Source organism: Molossus molossus, unplaced genomic scaffold (assembly GCF_014108415.1).
Source record: "Molossus molossus isolate mMolMol1 unplaced genomic scaffold, mMolMol1.p scaffold_m16_p_12, whole genome shotgun sequence".
Classification (NCBI taxonomy): Eukaryota; Metazoa; Chordata; class Mammalia; order Chiroptera; family Molossidae; genus Molossus; species Molossus molossus.
In genome coordinates, this window is record NW_023425347.1 from 23,585,621 (window position 1) to 23,601,902 (window position 16,282).

General features: G+C 40.3%; 1 protein-coding gene across 4 annotated transcripts in view; it reads left to right on the forward strand.

The window, feature by feature from the left end:
- Window positions 1-16,282, forward strand: part of NUP153 (nucleoporin 153) — a 75,686-nt gene that overhangs the window by 18,056 nt on the left and 41,348 nt on the right. For all 4 annotated transcript variants that reach the window (XM_036255443.1, XM_036255445.1, XM_036255444.1 and 1 more), the window contains exons 3-5: window positions 13,542-13,790; window positions 13,946-14,085; window positions 14,167-14,295. In XM_036255443.1, the coding sequence (XP_036111336.1) occupies window positions 13,542-13,790; window positions 13,946-14,085; window positions 14,167-14,295 (518 nt within the window). The remainder of the gene's footprint in view (window positions 1-13,541; window positions 13,791-13,945; window positions 14,086-14,166; window positions 14,296-16,282) is intronic.

Below are 16,282 nucleotides of genomic sequence, written 5' to 3' on the forward strand. Positions count from 1 at the left end.
TGTCTCTGGGGAGTTAAAGTTCCCTACTATGATTGTATTGCTGTTGATCTCTCCCTTGAAGTCCTCCAGAAGTTTTTAAATATATTTTAAAATGTATATGCTTCTATATTTGGTGCATATATGGTCACCATGGTTATAACCTCTTCTTGGGTGAACTCTTTCATATTATGTAGTGACCTTCTTTGTCTCTTATTATGGCCTTCATTTTAAAGTCTTCTTAGATATGAGTATTGCTATACCAGCTATTTTGTTGTTGTTTTCATTTGTGTGGAAATATTTTTCCCGTCCCTTTACTTTCATCCTGTGTGAGTCTTTTTTTCTGAGATGGATCTCTTATAGACAGTATATATATGGGTCATGTTTTTTTATCCATTCAGCTACCTATGTTTTTGTTGTTGTTTTTTAATCCTCACCTCAGGATATTTTTCTATTTATTATCAGATAGAGTAGGAGGGAGTGGGAGAGAGAAACATTGATGAGAGAGAAACACATTGACTGGTTGCCTCCCACATGACCCTACCAGAGCTGGGGACAAACTGCAACCAAGATATATGTCCTTGACCAGAATTGAACCTGCAACTCATTGGTCTGTGGGCCGACACTCTAACCACTGAGAAAACCAGCCAGGGCTATCCTATGTCTTTTGGTGGAGCATTTGAGCCATTTACATTTAAGGTTATTATTGATAGCTACTTATTTATTGCCATTTTTATTCTTTATGCTTTTGTTCCTCTCTCTCTCTCTCTTTTTCTTAGAACAGTCCCTTTAGCATTTCTTGTAGTGCTGCTGATTTGGTGATAGTAAATTTAGACCTTTTTTGTCTGTGAAGCTCTCTATTTTACCTTTAATTTTAAATGATAATGTTGCTAGATAGAGCGGTCTTGGATTCAGACCTTTGCTTTTCATTACTTTGTGTACTTCATGCCACTCCCTTCTGGCCTGCATTATTTCTATTTAGAAATCAGCTGACAGTCTAATGGGAGCTCCCTTGTAGGTAACTTTCTGACTCTCTCTTGCTGCCTTTAAGATTTTATCTTTGTCTTTAATCTTTGCCGTTTTAATCATGATGTGTCTATATGTGGGTCCTTTTGGATTCATCTTGATTGGAACTCTCTGTGTTTTCCTGGCCATTTGTGATTTTTCCCTTTACCAGGTTAGGGAAGTTTTCTTTTTTTCTTTTTTCTTTTTTTCACATCTTTATTGTTGCATGTAAAATGTATTACAGATGTTCCACATTTTTCCCCCATTGACCCCCTCCTCCCCACTCCCGCCCTCCTCCCACCTTTTCCCACACTACTGTCTGTGTCCATTGGTTATGCATATAAGTTCTTTGGTTTATTTCTCCCCACCCCCCCAACCCCTTTCCCTTTGAGGTTTGTCAGTCTAGCAACGAATTTGTGCTTCTTAATCCCTTCACCTTTTTCACCCATTCCCCCAACCCCCCTCCCATCTGGCAACCAACAAAATGTTCTCTGCATCTATGAGAATGTTTCTGTTCTACCTGTTCATTTTGTTTGTAGATTCCATTGTTGATAGATATGTATTCATTGCCATTTTGTTTGTTCATACATTTTATCTTTTTCTTCAAAAAGACCCTTCATCATTTCATATAATAACGGTTTGGTAGTGATGAACTCCTTTAACTTTTTCTTGTCTGGGAAAGTTTTTATATGTCTATCGATTCTAAATGACAGCTTTGCAGGATAGAGTAATCTTGGTTGTAGGTTCTTGCTTTTCATTACTCTGAATATTTCTTGCCACTCCCTTCTGGCCTGCAAAGTTTCTTTTGAGAAATCAGCTGACAGCCTAATGGGAACTCCCTTGTAGGTAACTAGCTGCCTTTCTCTTGCTGCTTTTAAGATTCTCTCTTTGTCTTGAACCTTTTGCATTTTGATGATGATGTGTCTTGGTGTGGGCCTCTTGGGGTTCATCTTGTTTGGGACTCTCTATGCTTCCTGGACTTGTATGTCTGTTTCCTTCACCAAGTTAGGGAAGTTTTCTGCCATTATTGTTTCAAACAGGTTTTTGATTTCTTCTTCTCTCTCTTCTCCTTCTGGTATCCCCAAGATGCGAATGTTGGCACGCTTGAAGTTGTCCCAGAGGCTCCTTACATTATCCTCATTTTTTTGGATTCTTTTTTCTTTTTGCTGTTCTGATTGGGGATTTTTTGCTTCCTTATATTCCAAATCGATGGTTTGCTCCTTGGATTTACATACTCTATTATTGAAGCTGTGTAAATTATTCTTTATTTCAGTTAATGCCTCCTTCAATTCCAACTGTGTATCCATGATTTCTAACTGGTCCTTTTTTATGCTCTTGAGGCCCTCCCTAAGTTCACTGAGGTTCTCACTAAGTTCATTGAGCATCCTTATAAGCAGTATTTTGAACTCAGTATCTGTTAGGTTGCTTATCTCCCTTTTGCTTAGTTCTTTTATTGGGGTTTTGTTCTGTTCTTTCATTTGGGACCTGTTTCTTTGTCTCCTCATTTTGGCTGCCTCCTTGTGTTTGTTTCTGTGTATTACTTAATGAGAGGTATGGGGCTCGCTGAGACCAGATGCTGCTGGTTTGAAAGAGTTTAGGAAAAACCTGAAGCAGGATCCAAGACAGGCCAATTCTATGGTTAAGCAAGTGGCAACAGCTTGGGTGGGCTTGAAAGTTGGGTGGGGTGGGGTGGGGTGGGGCCTCAGGGAGTCAGCAGGGCGGGGCTACCAGTGTGAGCCAGGTTGCTGGAGTCCCAAATATGGCTTCTGTCTGCCGCCCCGGGAAGGGCTCACCAAAGGAACAAAGGCCTCTTACAGCACGTTTGTCCCTGAGAAAGCCCCCTCTCCAGCCCTTGCTCCAGTGCCAAACAGCTCAGTTCTTCCCTGCATGTCTCTGGCGCCCCTCGAGCTGCCTCCCCTCCAAGCTCAGAGGGAGAGAGTCTGATGAGTCCGTGCGCGGGCCCTTTAAGGAGCTGCCTGGGGCTCCCGCCGCTTCAGCTTCCCTGAGCCTCAGTTCCCGCTGGTTTTTCCAGCCAGAAGTTATGGGGATTCTCTTCCTGGCACTGGAACCCTGAGCGGGGCACCTGGTGTGGGATGGGGACCCCTCAGTCCTCAGGAAGGACCTTCCCAGCCGCGGGAGCCTCCTGATTTTTATCCGCCACACTTGGGTGTGGGACCAGCCTGTCTCGCTGCAGCCGCAGCTGCCGAGAGCCACCGCCCCTCCTACCAGTCTGGATGTGGCTGCTGATTTAATTCCGTAGTTGTAGGACTTCCATTCAGCTTGATTTCAGGTGGTTTTGAATGATGGTTGTTCTGTAGTTTAGTTGTAACTTTGATGTGGTTGTGGGAGGACGCGATACCGCGTTTACCTACACCGCCATCTTGACCGGAAGTCCCTCAGGGAAGTTTTCTTTCATTATTTTTCAAACAGGTTTTCTATTCCTTTATTCGATTCTTTTCCTTTTGATGAGAATGTTGTTTTGTTACGTGTTGTTCCAAAGCTCTCTTCAACAACTTCTGCTTTTTAATTATTTTTCCATTTGTTGCTCTAATTGAGTGGGGTTGTTTTTTTTTCCTACCACATCTTCTAACTCACTGATTCAGTCTTCAGCTTCTTCTGATCTACTATTGAATTCTTCCAAAGTATTTGTTTATATCAGCTGTGTCTTTCTTCTTTTCCACTTGATTTTTATTTATAGCTTCTCTTTCTTTTTTTATGCTTGTGTAGTTCTCATTAAGTTGCTTATAGTTCTTACTACATTGTTTTAGCACCCTTAAAACCATTGCTCTGAATTCATCTGACAAACTGCTTGCCTTTATTTTATGTAGTTTCTTTTCTGGTGATTTTTCCTGTTCTTTCATTTGGGGGTTGTTTCTTTGTCTCACCATTTGTCTCATTATCAGTCTGGTAGTTTGGGATCAAGTGAGGTGTGTTGGGACTTGGAGGTAGGTCGGTGTGTATTAGATAAGACTGCTATGCCTCCTAGTCTGTTCTGTGTGTGGCCCTCTGGCTGGTACCTCTTGTCTGCTGCAGGTCCAGGAAGATTGTTGGCTGGCGGCTTGTGTTCATCTGTCATTGTAGGCGCTACTGGGGCGCATAGGTCCGGCTGGTGCACTGCTGGGGTATACGGGTCCCCAAGTACTGCTGCCACCACTGCCACTGGGGCATGGGTCTCAGTTCCCAAGCCTCTGCTGTTGCTGCTAGAGGTGGGGTATGCTCAGCTCCCAAGCCTCTGCTGTTGCTGCTAGAGGTGGGGTATGCTCAGCTCCCAAGCCTCTGCTGCTGCTGCTAGAGGTGGGGTATGCTCAGCTCCCAAGCCTCTGCTGTTTCTGCTAGAGGTGGGGTATGCTCAGCTCCCAAGCCTCTGCTGTTTCTGCTAGAGGTGGGGTATGCTCAGCTCCCAAGCCTCTGCTGCTGCTGCTAGAGGTGGGGTATGCTCAGCTCCCAAGCCTCTGCTGTTGCTGCTAGAGGTGGGGTATGCTCAGCTCCCACGCCTCTGCTGCTGCTGCTAGAGGTGGGGTATGCTCAGCTCCCACGCCTCTGCTTCTACTTGGGGTGGGGCTCTGCTTCCACATTGGCCATTTCTGCTGCTGTTGGGGATGGTGTTTGACTCCTGAGCCAGCTGCTGCTGCCGGGAGCAGGTGCCTTGACAGCACAACTGCTTCGTGTTGGCCTGTGTTGGCACAGAGAGGGCTTCTGTTCCAGTGGTGCAGGGTGTACTAGTGGCCATAGGTCGCTAGGCCCCACCTGCTCCCTACTGCCTCCTCCCAGAGAGGACCCAGCAGATCTTTCAAAATGGCGAGGCCTTCCAGCCCTGAGCAGGGAGATGTGCTCTGCCAAGCAGCGCACTGTGGTAGTCGGCTGCTTCCCTGTCCACAGCACCAGAACTGTCTGCCCTAACTTTCTACACTGCTGCACAGTTGTTCATCCACACTCACATCCACTCACACTCTCACCCTCACTCCAGTCCTGCCTGTCGCCATGTTTGATTGCCTCATATCTTCATTTAAATATTTTTATGTTATCTGGTTGTGGTAAATCTAATTGGGTAGTATTATATAAACAGTGTAGAAGGAGGGTGATGGTCAGGTTCATGTTAGGTATCTTTTCTTATCAGCTTTGTTTTTATTAAGAGAGGCTGATGTATTATATCAGCTAAGAGTGCACGCTTTGATTTAGATTTGTTTTTTTAATTTTCATGCCCTTAATTGTTAGACTGGTGCAGGGCAAGATCATTTATTTTCTCTTCTGTGTCCATATAAATTCTTTTGAAAATAAATCTGAAGCCCTTAGAATAGGTCTTGGCAATAAGGGAGAACCTTATAAATGTTAACTGTTACAATGAAACTGATAATACTTCCCATAGCACATGAATTTGGGTATGGTATAACTGAATTTGGCTCCTGTTGTCTCTGCAGTAAGCTCAGCTGGGTCATTTCATTAATCTAAGTAAGTGCATTTTAAAATTAATTAATTAACTAATTAATTGGTTGGTTAATTTATATCTTCACCCGAGGACATTTTTCCATTTTTTTATTCAGATAGAGCAGGAGGGACAGAGAGCAAGAGAGAGAGAGAAACATGGATGTGAAAGGGACACATCGAGTGGCTGCCACCTGCACGACCCAGCCAGGGCCAGGGACAAACTGCAACCGAGGTACATGCCTTTAGCAGGAACTCAACCCAGGTCTCTCTGTACCGTAGGCCAACGCTCTAACTGCTGAGCCAAAATGGCCAGGGCAGTAAGTGCATTTTAAAGTCTTGAACTTTTTTGGATCCACTTACAGCATTATGGTGGGGTTTACAAATATTAAAGTAACTGAAACCCCCCCATAAATATGACATATTTAGAAATAATACTCTGTCATTTTACTTCAGATATTTTTTACAGCTTTATTGAGATATATGCTTCACGTGTCATATAACTAACTCATTTAAAATATACAGTCAGTGGTTTTTGTATATTCACAGAGTTGTTCAGCAATCTCTGTAGTCAATTTGAGAACATTAATGATAGTGAGGCATTGGGAGTCTAGATTTTTTCTGCTAGGTAAGTGGAATGGGTTGATGAGGAGAAATCATACAGTATTTGTCCTTTTGTGACTGGCTTATTTCACTTAGCTTACAGTCTTTAAGCTTTATACATTTTGCAACATGTACCAGAATTTATTTTCTTTTAAAGGCTGATTAATATTCCATTGTATGTATATAACACATTTATTCATCTGTCACTGACACTTAGGTTGTTTCCATCTTTTGGCTATTGTGAATAATGGTGTTAGAAACATAGTTGAACAGATCTCATTGAGAACCTGCTTTGAGTTCTTTGGGGTATATATTCAGAAGTGGAATTGCTGGGTCATATGGTAGTTCTGTTTTTCAATGTTGAGAACTGCCTTCCTGTTTTTCACAGTCTGCACCATTTCATATTTCTTACCAACAATGCACAGGGGTTCCAGTTTCTCCACATCCTTTGCAAAATTTATTTTCTGCTTTTCTGATGTTACCTGTCCTAATGGGTATGAAGTGGTATCTCTTTTTGGTTTTGATTTGCATTTCTCTGATGGCTAGTGGTGTTGAGCATCTTTTCATATGCTTGTTGGCCATTTATATATCACCTTTGGAGAAATGTCTGTTCAAATCCTTTGCCAAATTGTTTTTATTTTTATTTATTTTTTAATCCTCATCTGAGGATATTTTTCCACTGATTTTTTTATTTTTATTTTTAAGATAGAGTGGAAGGACGGGAGGAAGGAGAGAGAGAAAAACATCTGTGAGAGAGACACATGATTGGTTGCCTTCTGCACCACTCCAACTGGGGCTGGTGATCAAACCTACAGCAACCCAGGTGCTTGCCCTTGACTGGTATTCGAACTCGCAACCCTCTGACGACTGAGCCAAACCAGCCAGAGCCCTTTGCCCAATTTTTATTCAGATTATTTGACTTTTTGTTTTGTAGTTTTTTATATATCATGGATATTAACACCTTATCAGATATATGATTTGCAAATATTTTCTACCATTCTCTGAGTTGGCTTTTTACTTTATTGATGGGTCTTTTAGTGCACAAAAGTGTTTGAGTTTGATATAGTCCCATATGTCTGTTTTTCTTTGGTTGCCTGCCATGTCTAAACAATCAAGACCAGTGTCATGAAGCTTTCTCCCGTTTTCTCTAGGAGTTTCATAAAAGTTTTGAGTGTTATGTTTAGGTCTTTAATCCATTTTGAGTTTATTTTTTAATATTGTGTAAGATAAGGGTCCAATTTTATTCTTTTGCATGTGAATATTCAGTTTTCGCAGCAACATTTGTTAAAGAGACTGTCCTTCCTCTATTGAGTGATGGTCTTGGTACCTGTTGAAGATCATTTGACCATATATGCGAGGGTTTATTTTGGGGCTCCATATTCCATTAATCTATTAAAGGGTTAGATTATATTAACAATTCTCTAATGATGAATAATTTCTTGTGTCCCTCGATTAACTCTCCCCACTGAGTGTGAGCCTATTCAGATAATTTTAACAGGTCTGTTAGGAACTTTAGACATATTAAAATACCTATTTTAAAGCCTTTGTTAAGTACAATACCTTGCTATCTTGGGTTAATTTCTTTTCACATTTTTTTTTCCCCACTGTGGATCACATTGTTCTTTTTTTATGTATATCAAATAATTTTTTTGACTAAATACTGTCATTTTGAATAATATATATAGAGTTTCTGGATTCTATCATCAATTAGCTTCCTCTGAAGAGGTTTTTTTAAATTTATTTTTTTATTCTTACCCAAGAATATGCACATATTTATTTATTCATTTATTTTGTTAATCACCACCTGAGGATATTTTTCCATTGATTTTCTTTTTTTAGAGTGGAAGAGAGGGAGGGAGGGAGAGAGAGAGAAACATCGATGTGAAAGAGACACATCGACTGGTCAACTCCTGCACCACCCCATCCAGGGTTGGGAATCAAACCTGTGACACCCCTCGCCCCAGTTTGTGGGCCAATGCTCCAACCACTGAGGTATACTGGCCAGTGTAGATACGTTTTTATTGAGTTTAGAGAAAGAGGTAGTAGGGGGAGAGAGAGAAACACATCACTGTGAGAGAGAAACATAGATTGGCTGTCCCTCACTTGTACCCCAAATAGTGACCAAACCTACAACCCTAGGTATGTGCTCTGACCAGGAATTGAACCTCATTCCTTTTGATGTACAGAGTGATGCTCTTGCCAACTCACCCACCTGGCCAGGCCAAAATGTATTTCAGTATACCTAATCTATCAAACATCATAGCTTATCCTAGTCTATGTTTAAGATGCTCAGAACATAATATCCAAAAAAACCTGGCAACACAGTACACTGTAGAGTATCAATGTCAGTTGTTTATCCTCATGATCTCGTGCCTGGGGAGCCGTGTCACGAGAGTATCTTATCACATATTGCTATCTCAGTAAAAGATAAAAAATCAAAAGTAGTGTCTACTTAATCACCATCATATTGCTTTATCACCATCATAAGGTCAAAAAAATTATAAGTTGGGTTTTTTGTTGTTGTTTTTTTTAGTTAATTCAGGGACCATCTGCACTAAATTCCAAGAGACTTTCCCCAATGTTCTATCTGTATATTTCTGTTCTAGTGCCATAATGTTTTTAGGTTTAGAACATATTTGGTGGCTGTAAAAGTTACTCCAGCCAACCCCACATTCATTCCCCTTACTCTTTTTCAGAATTTCTATATTCATCTTCAAGTGTATTTATAAAAACTTCAGAATCCGCCCGGCCAATGTGGCTCAGTGGATTGAGTGTTGTTTCATGGACTGAGAGGTCCCAGTTCAATTCCAGGTCAGGGCACGTGTCTGGGTTGCAGGCCCAATCTCCAGTAACAGCCATGCAGGAAGCTGCTAATCGATATTTCTCTCTTACATTGATGTCTCTCTCTCTCTCTCTCTCTCTCTCAAAAATCAATAAAAACATATTTTTAAAAAGATTAAAAGAAACTTCAAAATACTTTGTCAAGTTTCCAAACGACTCTTCTAGTTAGGCTGGAATAACAGGGCTCCCAGACTAGCCCTCTACGGTAAATAGGTATAAAATTGTACAAAATAGCTCTGGCTGGTTTGCCTCAGTGGTTAGAGTGTTGGCCCGCGGTCCAGAGACATCCAAGTTCGGTTCCCACTAAGGGCATGTACCTTGGTTGCAGTTCCCTGCCCTGGTTGGGTTGTGAGGGAGGCAGCCACTCAATGTGTCCCTTTCATGTCGATGTTTCTCTCTCTCTCTCTCTCTCTCTTTCACCCCCTCCTTCTCTCCCACTCTATCTGAACAAAAATGGAAAAATGGCCTCCGGTGAGGGTTAAAAAAAAAAAGTACAAAATACATGAATCAATAGCTTTCAGACATTAGAAACTAGCATGCGCGCGCGCACACACACACACACACACACACGTCACAAAGTGTACACTATCGTTGTATAGCTCTGGGAGCTTTTTCAGACCTGGCACGAGAGCTGAAGTTCAAGCAAAGCACATCAGGCAGAAATGAGAATTATGGGCCTTGGAAGTAGAAAACTGCAGGCCTCCAGAAGTCCACATGGGAGTATCCAGAGAGTAGATGGACCCACGTAAGGATTAGCTTAGCAAATAGCAGCTGCTATATAGTTGAGAAAACATATTCTAAAAGATGAACAGTGCTTGGGGAAAAAAAACCAATGCTGAGAACACTGATATTCCGGGGCTGCCAGAATTTAGCATCCCATAATACCTCCTTAAATCCCTGGCATTCATCTGAGATACCAGAATATTATATGTCAACTATAATTGAAAATAAAAAAATGATTAAAAAACAAAATGAAGGGTTTCAATCAACAGTAAAAAATTATAGTATTTCAGATTATATTACACTGATCTTACTGATCAAAAAGAAATTAGATCTTATTAATCTTACTAATAAAAGACTGTATCAATAAGCAATTATTAGAAATACAAATTACCAATGAATATAGAAAAGGATGCTCAGTATCCATCTTATTTAAATAAATGCAAGCCCTGGCCAGTTTGGCTCAGCGGTTAGAGTGTTGGCCTGCGGACCAGAGAGTCCCGGATTCAGTTCCCGCTAAGGTCACGTACCTTGGTTGTAGTTTGTCCCTGGCCCCAGTTGAGGTCATGTGGGTGGCAACCAGTCGATGTGTCTCTCTCACGTTGATGTTTCTCCTCCCCCTTCTCTCCCTCCCATTTTGTCTGAAGATGGATGCAAAAATGTCTTTGGGTGAGGATAAATAAATAAATGCAAATTAAATGATGATGCCATTTGACATGTTCAGGTGAGAGAAATCAGAAACAGTTAATGTCCAGTGACAGTTTAAGGGAAATGTACATTGTTAGTTGCTACTTGTGGGAGAGTAACTTGACAGGAAATCTTTGGATCACAGCATCATAAGCAAACATGAGCATGTACTCTGATCCAGTGTGACAACTGTTTCCCAGGTAATTGTGTATCGTATTGATTTCTAGCATACTATCCTCCAAGCCCATAGGCTGTTTTATGGGCCCAACTTTAAACTTACAGAATCAGACTTTTTTGTGAGTGGCTTACGAATATTTGTTTAATAATTTCTTCTCATGTCTTTCTTAACATATTTAAAGACTCAGATGTATCCAAAAGAATACTCTTAAAAGTATGCAGATATAAGTGCATGCATGTTCGATAGAGTTTTGGGAAAATAACCACAAATAATTAAAATAAATCAGTATGATACAATACAGTGTGGTCTTTAAAGGGAATGCTCTGGCCCTGGCCAGTTTGGCTCAGCGGTTAGAGCGTCGGCCTGCGGTCCGGAGAGACCCGGGTTCAGTTCCCGCTAAGGGCGTGTACCTTGGTTGCAGTTTGTCCCTGGCCCTGGTTGGTTGTGCGGGTGGCAGCCACTCGATGTGTCCCTTTCACATCGATGTTTCTCTCTCTCTCTGTTCCTCTCTCTCCCTCCCACTCTACCTGAACAAAAAATGGAAAAATGTCCTCGGGTGAGGATGATAAAAAAAATTTAAAAAAATAAAGGGAATGCTCTGTATGTAGAGACAAAATTATACTGGTAAATGAAAAAAGTCACAGGACAGGATGCATAAACATGGTTATGTGATTAGGGAAAACATGTGTTTGTGTATACACATATAGTAGTCCCCCCTTCCCTTATCTACTGCTTCACTTTCTGTGGTTTCAGTTAGCCGTAGTCATTTGTGGTCTGAAAATATGAATTGGAAAATTCCAGAAATAAACATTTCCTAAGTTTTAAGTTGTATGGTAAGTTTTAAGTTGTGCGGTGTTCTGAGTAGGGTGATGAAATTTTGTGCCATCCTGCTGTGGCCTCCCTGAGACATGAATCATCCCTTTGTCCAATGTCTACATGCTCCCTGCTCGTTAGTCACTAGTTATCAGATTCAGTGCAGTACTTGTGTTCAAGTAACCCTATTTTACTGAATAAATGGCCCAAAGCACAAGAGTAGTTACATGCCAAAAAGAAGCCTAAAGTGCTTCCTTTAAGTGAAAAGGAGAAAGTTCTTGAGTTACTAGGGAAAGAAAAAAAAAGTCATATGCTGAGGTTGCTGAAATTTATGGTAAGAACACACCTATCTGTGAAACTGTGAAGAAGGGAAAAAAAATTGTGCTAGTTTTGCTCTTACACCTTTTGTGTAACTTTTGTGGCTTCAGAAGTTATAGTGACAGTGCATAAATGCTTAGTTAAGACGGAAAAGACATTAAATTTGTGGGTGGAAGATATGAACAAAAAACATGCTCTGAATGATGACGGCGTGTTGTGCCAGAAGCACAGAGCCTATACGAAGACTTTAGCAAGGTGTCCCCTGAAATGAATGACCACATTCACATTACTTTTGTTACAGTATAATGTTATAATTGTTCTATTTTAGTAGTTAGGGTTAATCTCTTACTGTGCCTACTTTATAGAAAAAAACTTTATTGAAGGTAGATATGTAAAATGATATAGCCCTCAGCGGTACAGCATTGGCCCGTGGACCCATGAGTCATGGGTTCGATTCTGGCTAAGGGCACATACTTCCCTTGTGGTTCGTCCCTGGCCCTGGTCGGGGTCGTGCATGAGGCAACCAGTCACTGTGTTTCTCTCACATCAATGTTTCTCTCTCTCTCCCTTTCTCTCCTTCTCCCTCCCACTGTATGTGAAGATAAATAGAAAAATATCCTCAGGTGAGGATTAAACATTGATATCAATGTTGGGGGGGCATTGATATCAATGTGAGAGAGACACATTTTGATTAGTTGCCTCTCTCACGACATTAATATATATGGTTTGGTACTATGAAGTTTCAGGTATCCATTGAGGGGGCGGTCTTGGGACATATCTTCTATGGAGAAAGGGGGACTACTGTAAATCATCTGGGAGAATATAAATTAAATAGTGGTTGTTTTTAGAGGGGTAGACATCCTTTTTTTCCCTAATCCTCACCCAAGGATGTTTATTGATTTGAAAAAGTGAGAGACAGAGAGAGAGAAAGAGAGAAAGGAACATCAATGTGAGAAAGACATGTTGATCATTTGCCTCCAGTACTTTCCCTGACTGGTGGTCGAACCCACTGGTGAGCAAACCCCACAACCTGGTATGTGCTCTGACCCTGACGGGAATCAAATCCGCAACCTTTCAATGTATGGGACAATGCTCCAACCAGCTGAGCCACATTGGCCAGGGCTATTCTTTTTTTTTTTAATCTTCTCCTGAGGATATTTTTCAGTTGGTTTTTTTTTTTTCTTTTAGATAGAGTGGAAGGGGGGTGGGTGGACAGCGATATCAGTGTGAGAGAGACACATTTTGATTGGTTGCCTCCCTCACAACCCAGACTGGAGCTGGGGACCGAACCTGCAACCCAGGTATGTGCCCTTTACTGGGAATCAAACCCTCAATCCTTCGGTCCATGGGTTGACACCTAACCGCTGAGCCAAACTGGCCAGGACTATCCTTTTTGTTTTGTGAATTTCTTATATAGCTTTGGTTTTATCTTATAAGTGGTTTTTATACTGATACCAATTCAAGGGAAATCAAGAACCATGAACTTTTGGAAGTTTATAGGTGAACAGTGAAGTATATTTTGATACTATATTAGGTAAATTAATTTTATTTAGTTGAAACCTTGTTTGGCTAAAGAATATTTTAATCAGCCCTGGCCGGTTTGGCTAGCGGTTAGAGCGTTGGCCTTTGGTCTGGAGAGACCCGGGTTCGGTTCCCGCTAAGGGCACGTACCTCAGTTGCAGTTTGTCCCTGGCCCTGGTTAGGTCGCGTGGGTGGCAACCACTCAATATGTCCCTTTCACATCGATGTTTCTCTGTCTCTTTCCCTCCCACTCTATCTGACCAGAATATAAATGTCCTTGGGTGAGGATTTAAAAAAAAAATTTTTTTTTAATTGGGTTTATCTTGGAAGGCCTCAGTGATTTGAATTCAAGTATATTATTATAGTATGTTTTCTCAAAGTAAAAACAGTATTTTGTTGTGGTGGTGTTTTGCTTTTTTAAGTTATCTATTCATAATATTAATACTTTTCTTTTAAGAACCCTCAACAACTAGTACTGCTTCAAATTATCCAGATGTATTAACAAGGCCTTCTCTTCATCGGAGCCATCTAAATTTCTCCATGTTGGAATCTCCTTCATTACACTGTCAGCCCTCCACATCATCGGCATTCCCAATTGGCAGTTCTGGATTTTCCCTTGTAAAAGAAATTAAAGATTCTACCTCTCAGCATGATGATGATAACATCTCAACTACCAGTGGGTTTTCTTCAAGAGCTTCTGATAAAGGTATTCTTGGCATTTGGTAGTAACTAACTTTGTTAGTGAGATTAAATTTCATGGAATAAGTTTTTTCTAACAGTCTTAATTTTCATTTTCTATTTGTAAAAATTTAGGGTCTTGTAATTAATGCTATTATTATTCATCACATATTTTTGTTTCAGATATAACTGTTTCAAAGAATACTTCAGTGCCCGCTCTGTGGTCCCCAGAGGCTGAACGTCCTCATGCACTCTCACAGCACACTGCCGCCAGCGCAAAGAAACCAGCATTCAACTTGTCTGCCTTTGGAACTCTTTCTCCTGTGAGTGCTAATTGGAGTTGATTTAATCACATTAGTTTTGAGTGTTTATTGCTTATAATTTTTCATTGTATTTCTGTGCAGTCACTTGGGAGTTCTTCATTCCTTAAAACGAGTCAACTTGGAGATTCTCCTTTTTATCCTGGAAAAACAACATATGGTGGGGCAGCAGCTGCTGTAAGACAGACTAAACTACAAAACACACCGTATCAGGTTGGTTTGAAAATAGAGAAGACTTGATAACCTTTAAAAAAAATAATTGGTAAGTGCTTTGGCACTTCTGATTCAATCATTCTTTGGTAAGATGATAGTGTGTACGTTATAAAATTCTTTTCACTTAGGGACTATATGTACATTATTTATTTATGTATTTATTTACTTATTTTTTCTATTAGAATTTTATTATTATTTTTAATCCTCACTCAAGGATATTTTTCCATTGATTTTTTTTTTTTTTTTTTTAGATTGGAAAAAAAGGAGGGGGAGAGAGAGAGAGAGAGAAGGAGGGAGAGAGAGAGAGAGAGAGAGAGAGGGAAATGTGAGAGAGATACATCGATGGGTTGCCTCTTGCACGACCCTGATCAGGCCAGGGATCGAACCTGCAACCAAGGTATATGCCCTTGACTGGAAATTGAAACCGAGACTCCTTGGTCCTCGGGCTGACACTCTAACCGCTGAGCCAAACCAGCCAGGGCATGAACATTATTTTAGATGTAAGCGAACATTTTGTATGTTAGGAGTGAGTGAGTGTGTGTGTGTGTAGGAAATGTGATGATTAATTCCTTTAAAAAAATACTGAGGTATAAATTACATATAGTAAACTTTGTGTACTTGAATTTTGACAAAACATACACAGTTATGTAACCACCCTGTAATCAAAATATTGAACAAACATTTTCATCACCCCAAAATTTTACCTTGTGCATCTCTATAATCAACCACTTTTCCTACTTCTACCCTTTGGCAACCACTGATCTGTTTTATTTCCCGGTAGTTTTGTTTGTTTCCAGTATGTCATATAAATTTAATTATATAGTATATAGTTCTTTTTTATTTTATTTATTTATTTTTCTCATCCTCACCCGAAGACACTTCTGCATTTATCTTCTGACAGCGCGGGAGGGAGCGGGAAGGTGGGGGGGGCGGGACATCAATGCGAGACAGACACATCGACTAGTCACCACTCACATGACTCCAACCGGGGCCGGGGACAAACTGCAACCAAGGTATGTGCCCCTGGCGGGAACCGAACCTGGGTCTCTCCGGTTCGCGGGCCGACGCTCTAACTGCTGAGCCAAACTGGCCAGGGTGTCTTTTTTTATTTTTAAAATTTTATTACTAATTTATTTGTGTTACAGATGTTTCTCCTTTTTTTCTCCCATTGACACCTTCCTCCCACTCCCCCTCCCCCCTACCCAGTATATGGTCTTTTGAATCTGGTTTATTCTACTTAGTATGATACATGAGTTCAGTCTATATTTTTGCAGATATCAATAGTTCCTTTTTATTGTTGAATTATAGTTTGTTTATCCATTCACCAGTGAAAGGACACTTGGGTTGTTTCTAATATTTGGTTATTGTGAATAAAACTGCTCTGAACATTTTGTGTGAATATTAATTGTCATTTCTTTTGGGTAAATACCTAGAAGCTTGCTGGGTTATATAATATACATTAAACTTTATAGTAAACTGTTTTTAAAAGTGGCTGGTATTTGCTTTCTCACTAGTAATGTAAGAGGATCTGGCCAGCACTTGTTTTGGTCATCAGTTTATTTTCTGGGGTTTTTTTTGTTTTAGTCATTCTATTAGACACATAGTGGCAACTCCAATTTGCTGTGGATTTTATTTGAATTTCCTTAATGACATTAAGAATCTTTTGATGTGCTTATTTGCCATCAATATATCTTCTTTGGTGAAATATCTTTTCAGATCTTTTGCCCATTTTTTAATATGATTGTTTTCTTATTAATGAATTTTAAGAGTGTGTTATTCAGGATATAAGTCCTTTATTAGAAATATGTTTTGCAAATATTTTTATCCTTTTCTCTGGCTTGTCTTAATGTCCTTTGAAGGGAATTTTTCTTTTGATGACATTTCATATATTGATTTTTTGCTTTTATGGTTCATGATTTTGGTGTAGTGTCACAGACATTCTTGTGTGACCCAAGGTCATGGAGATTTTTTCTTATGTTTTCTTGTA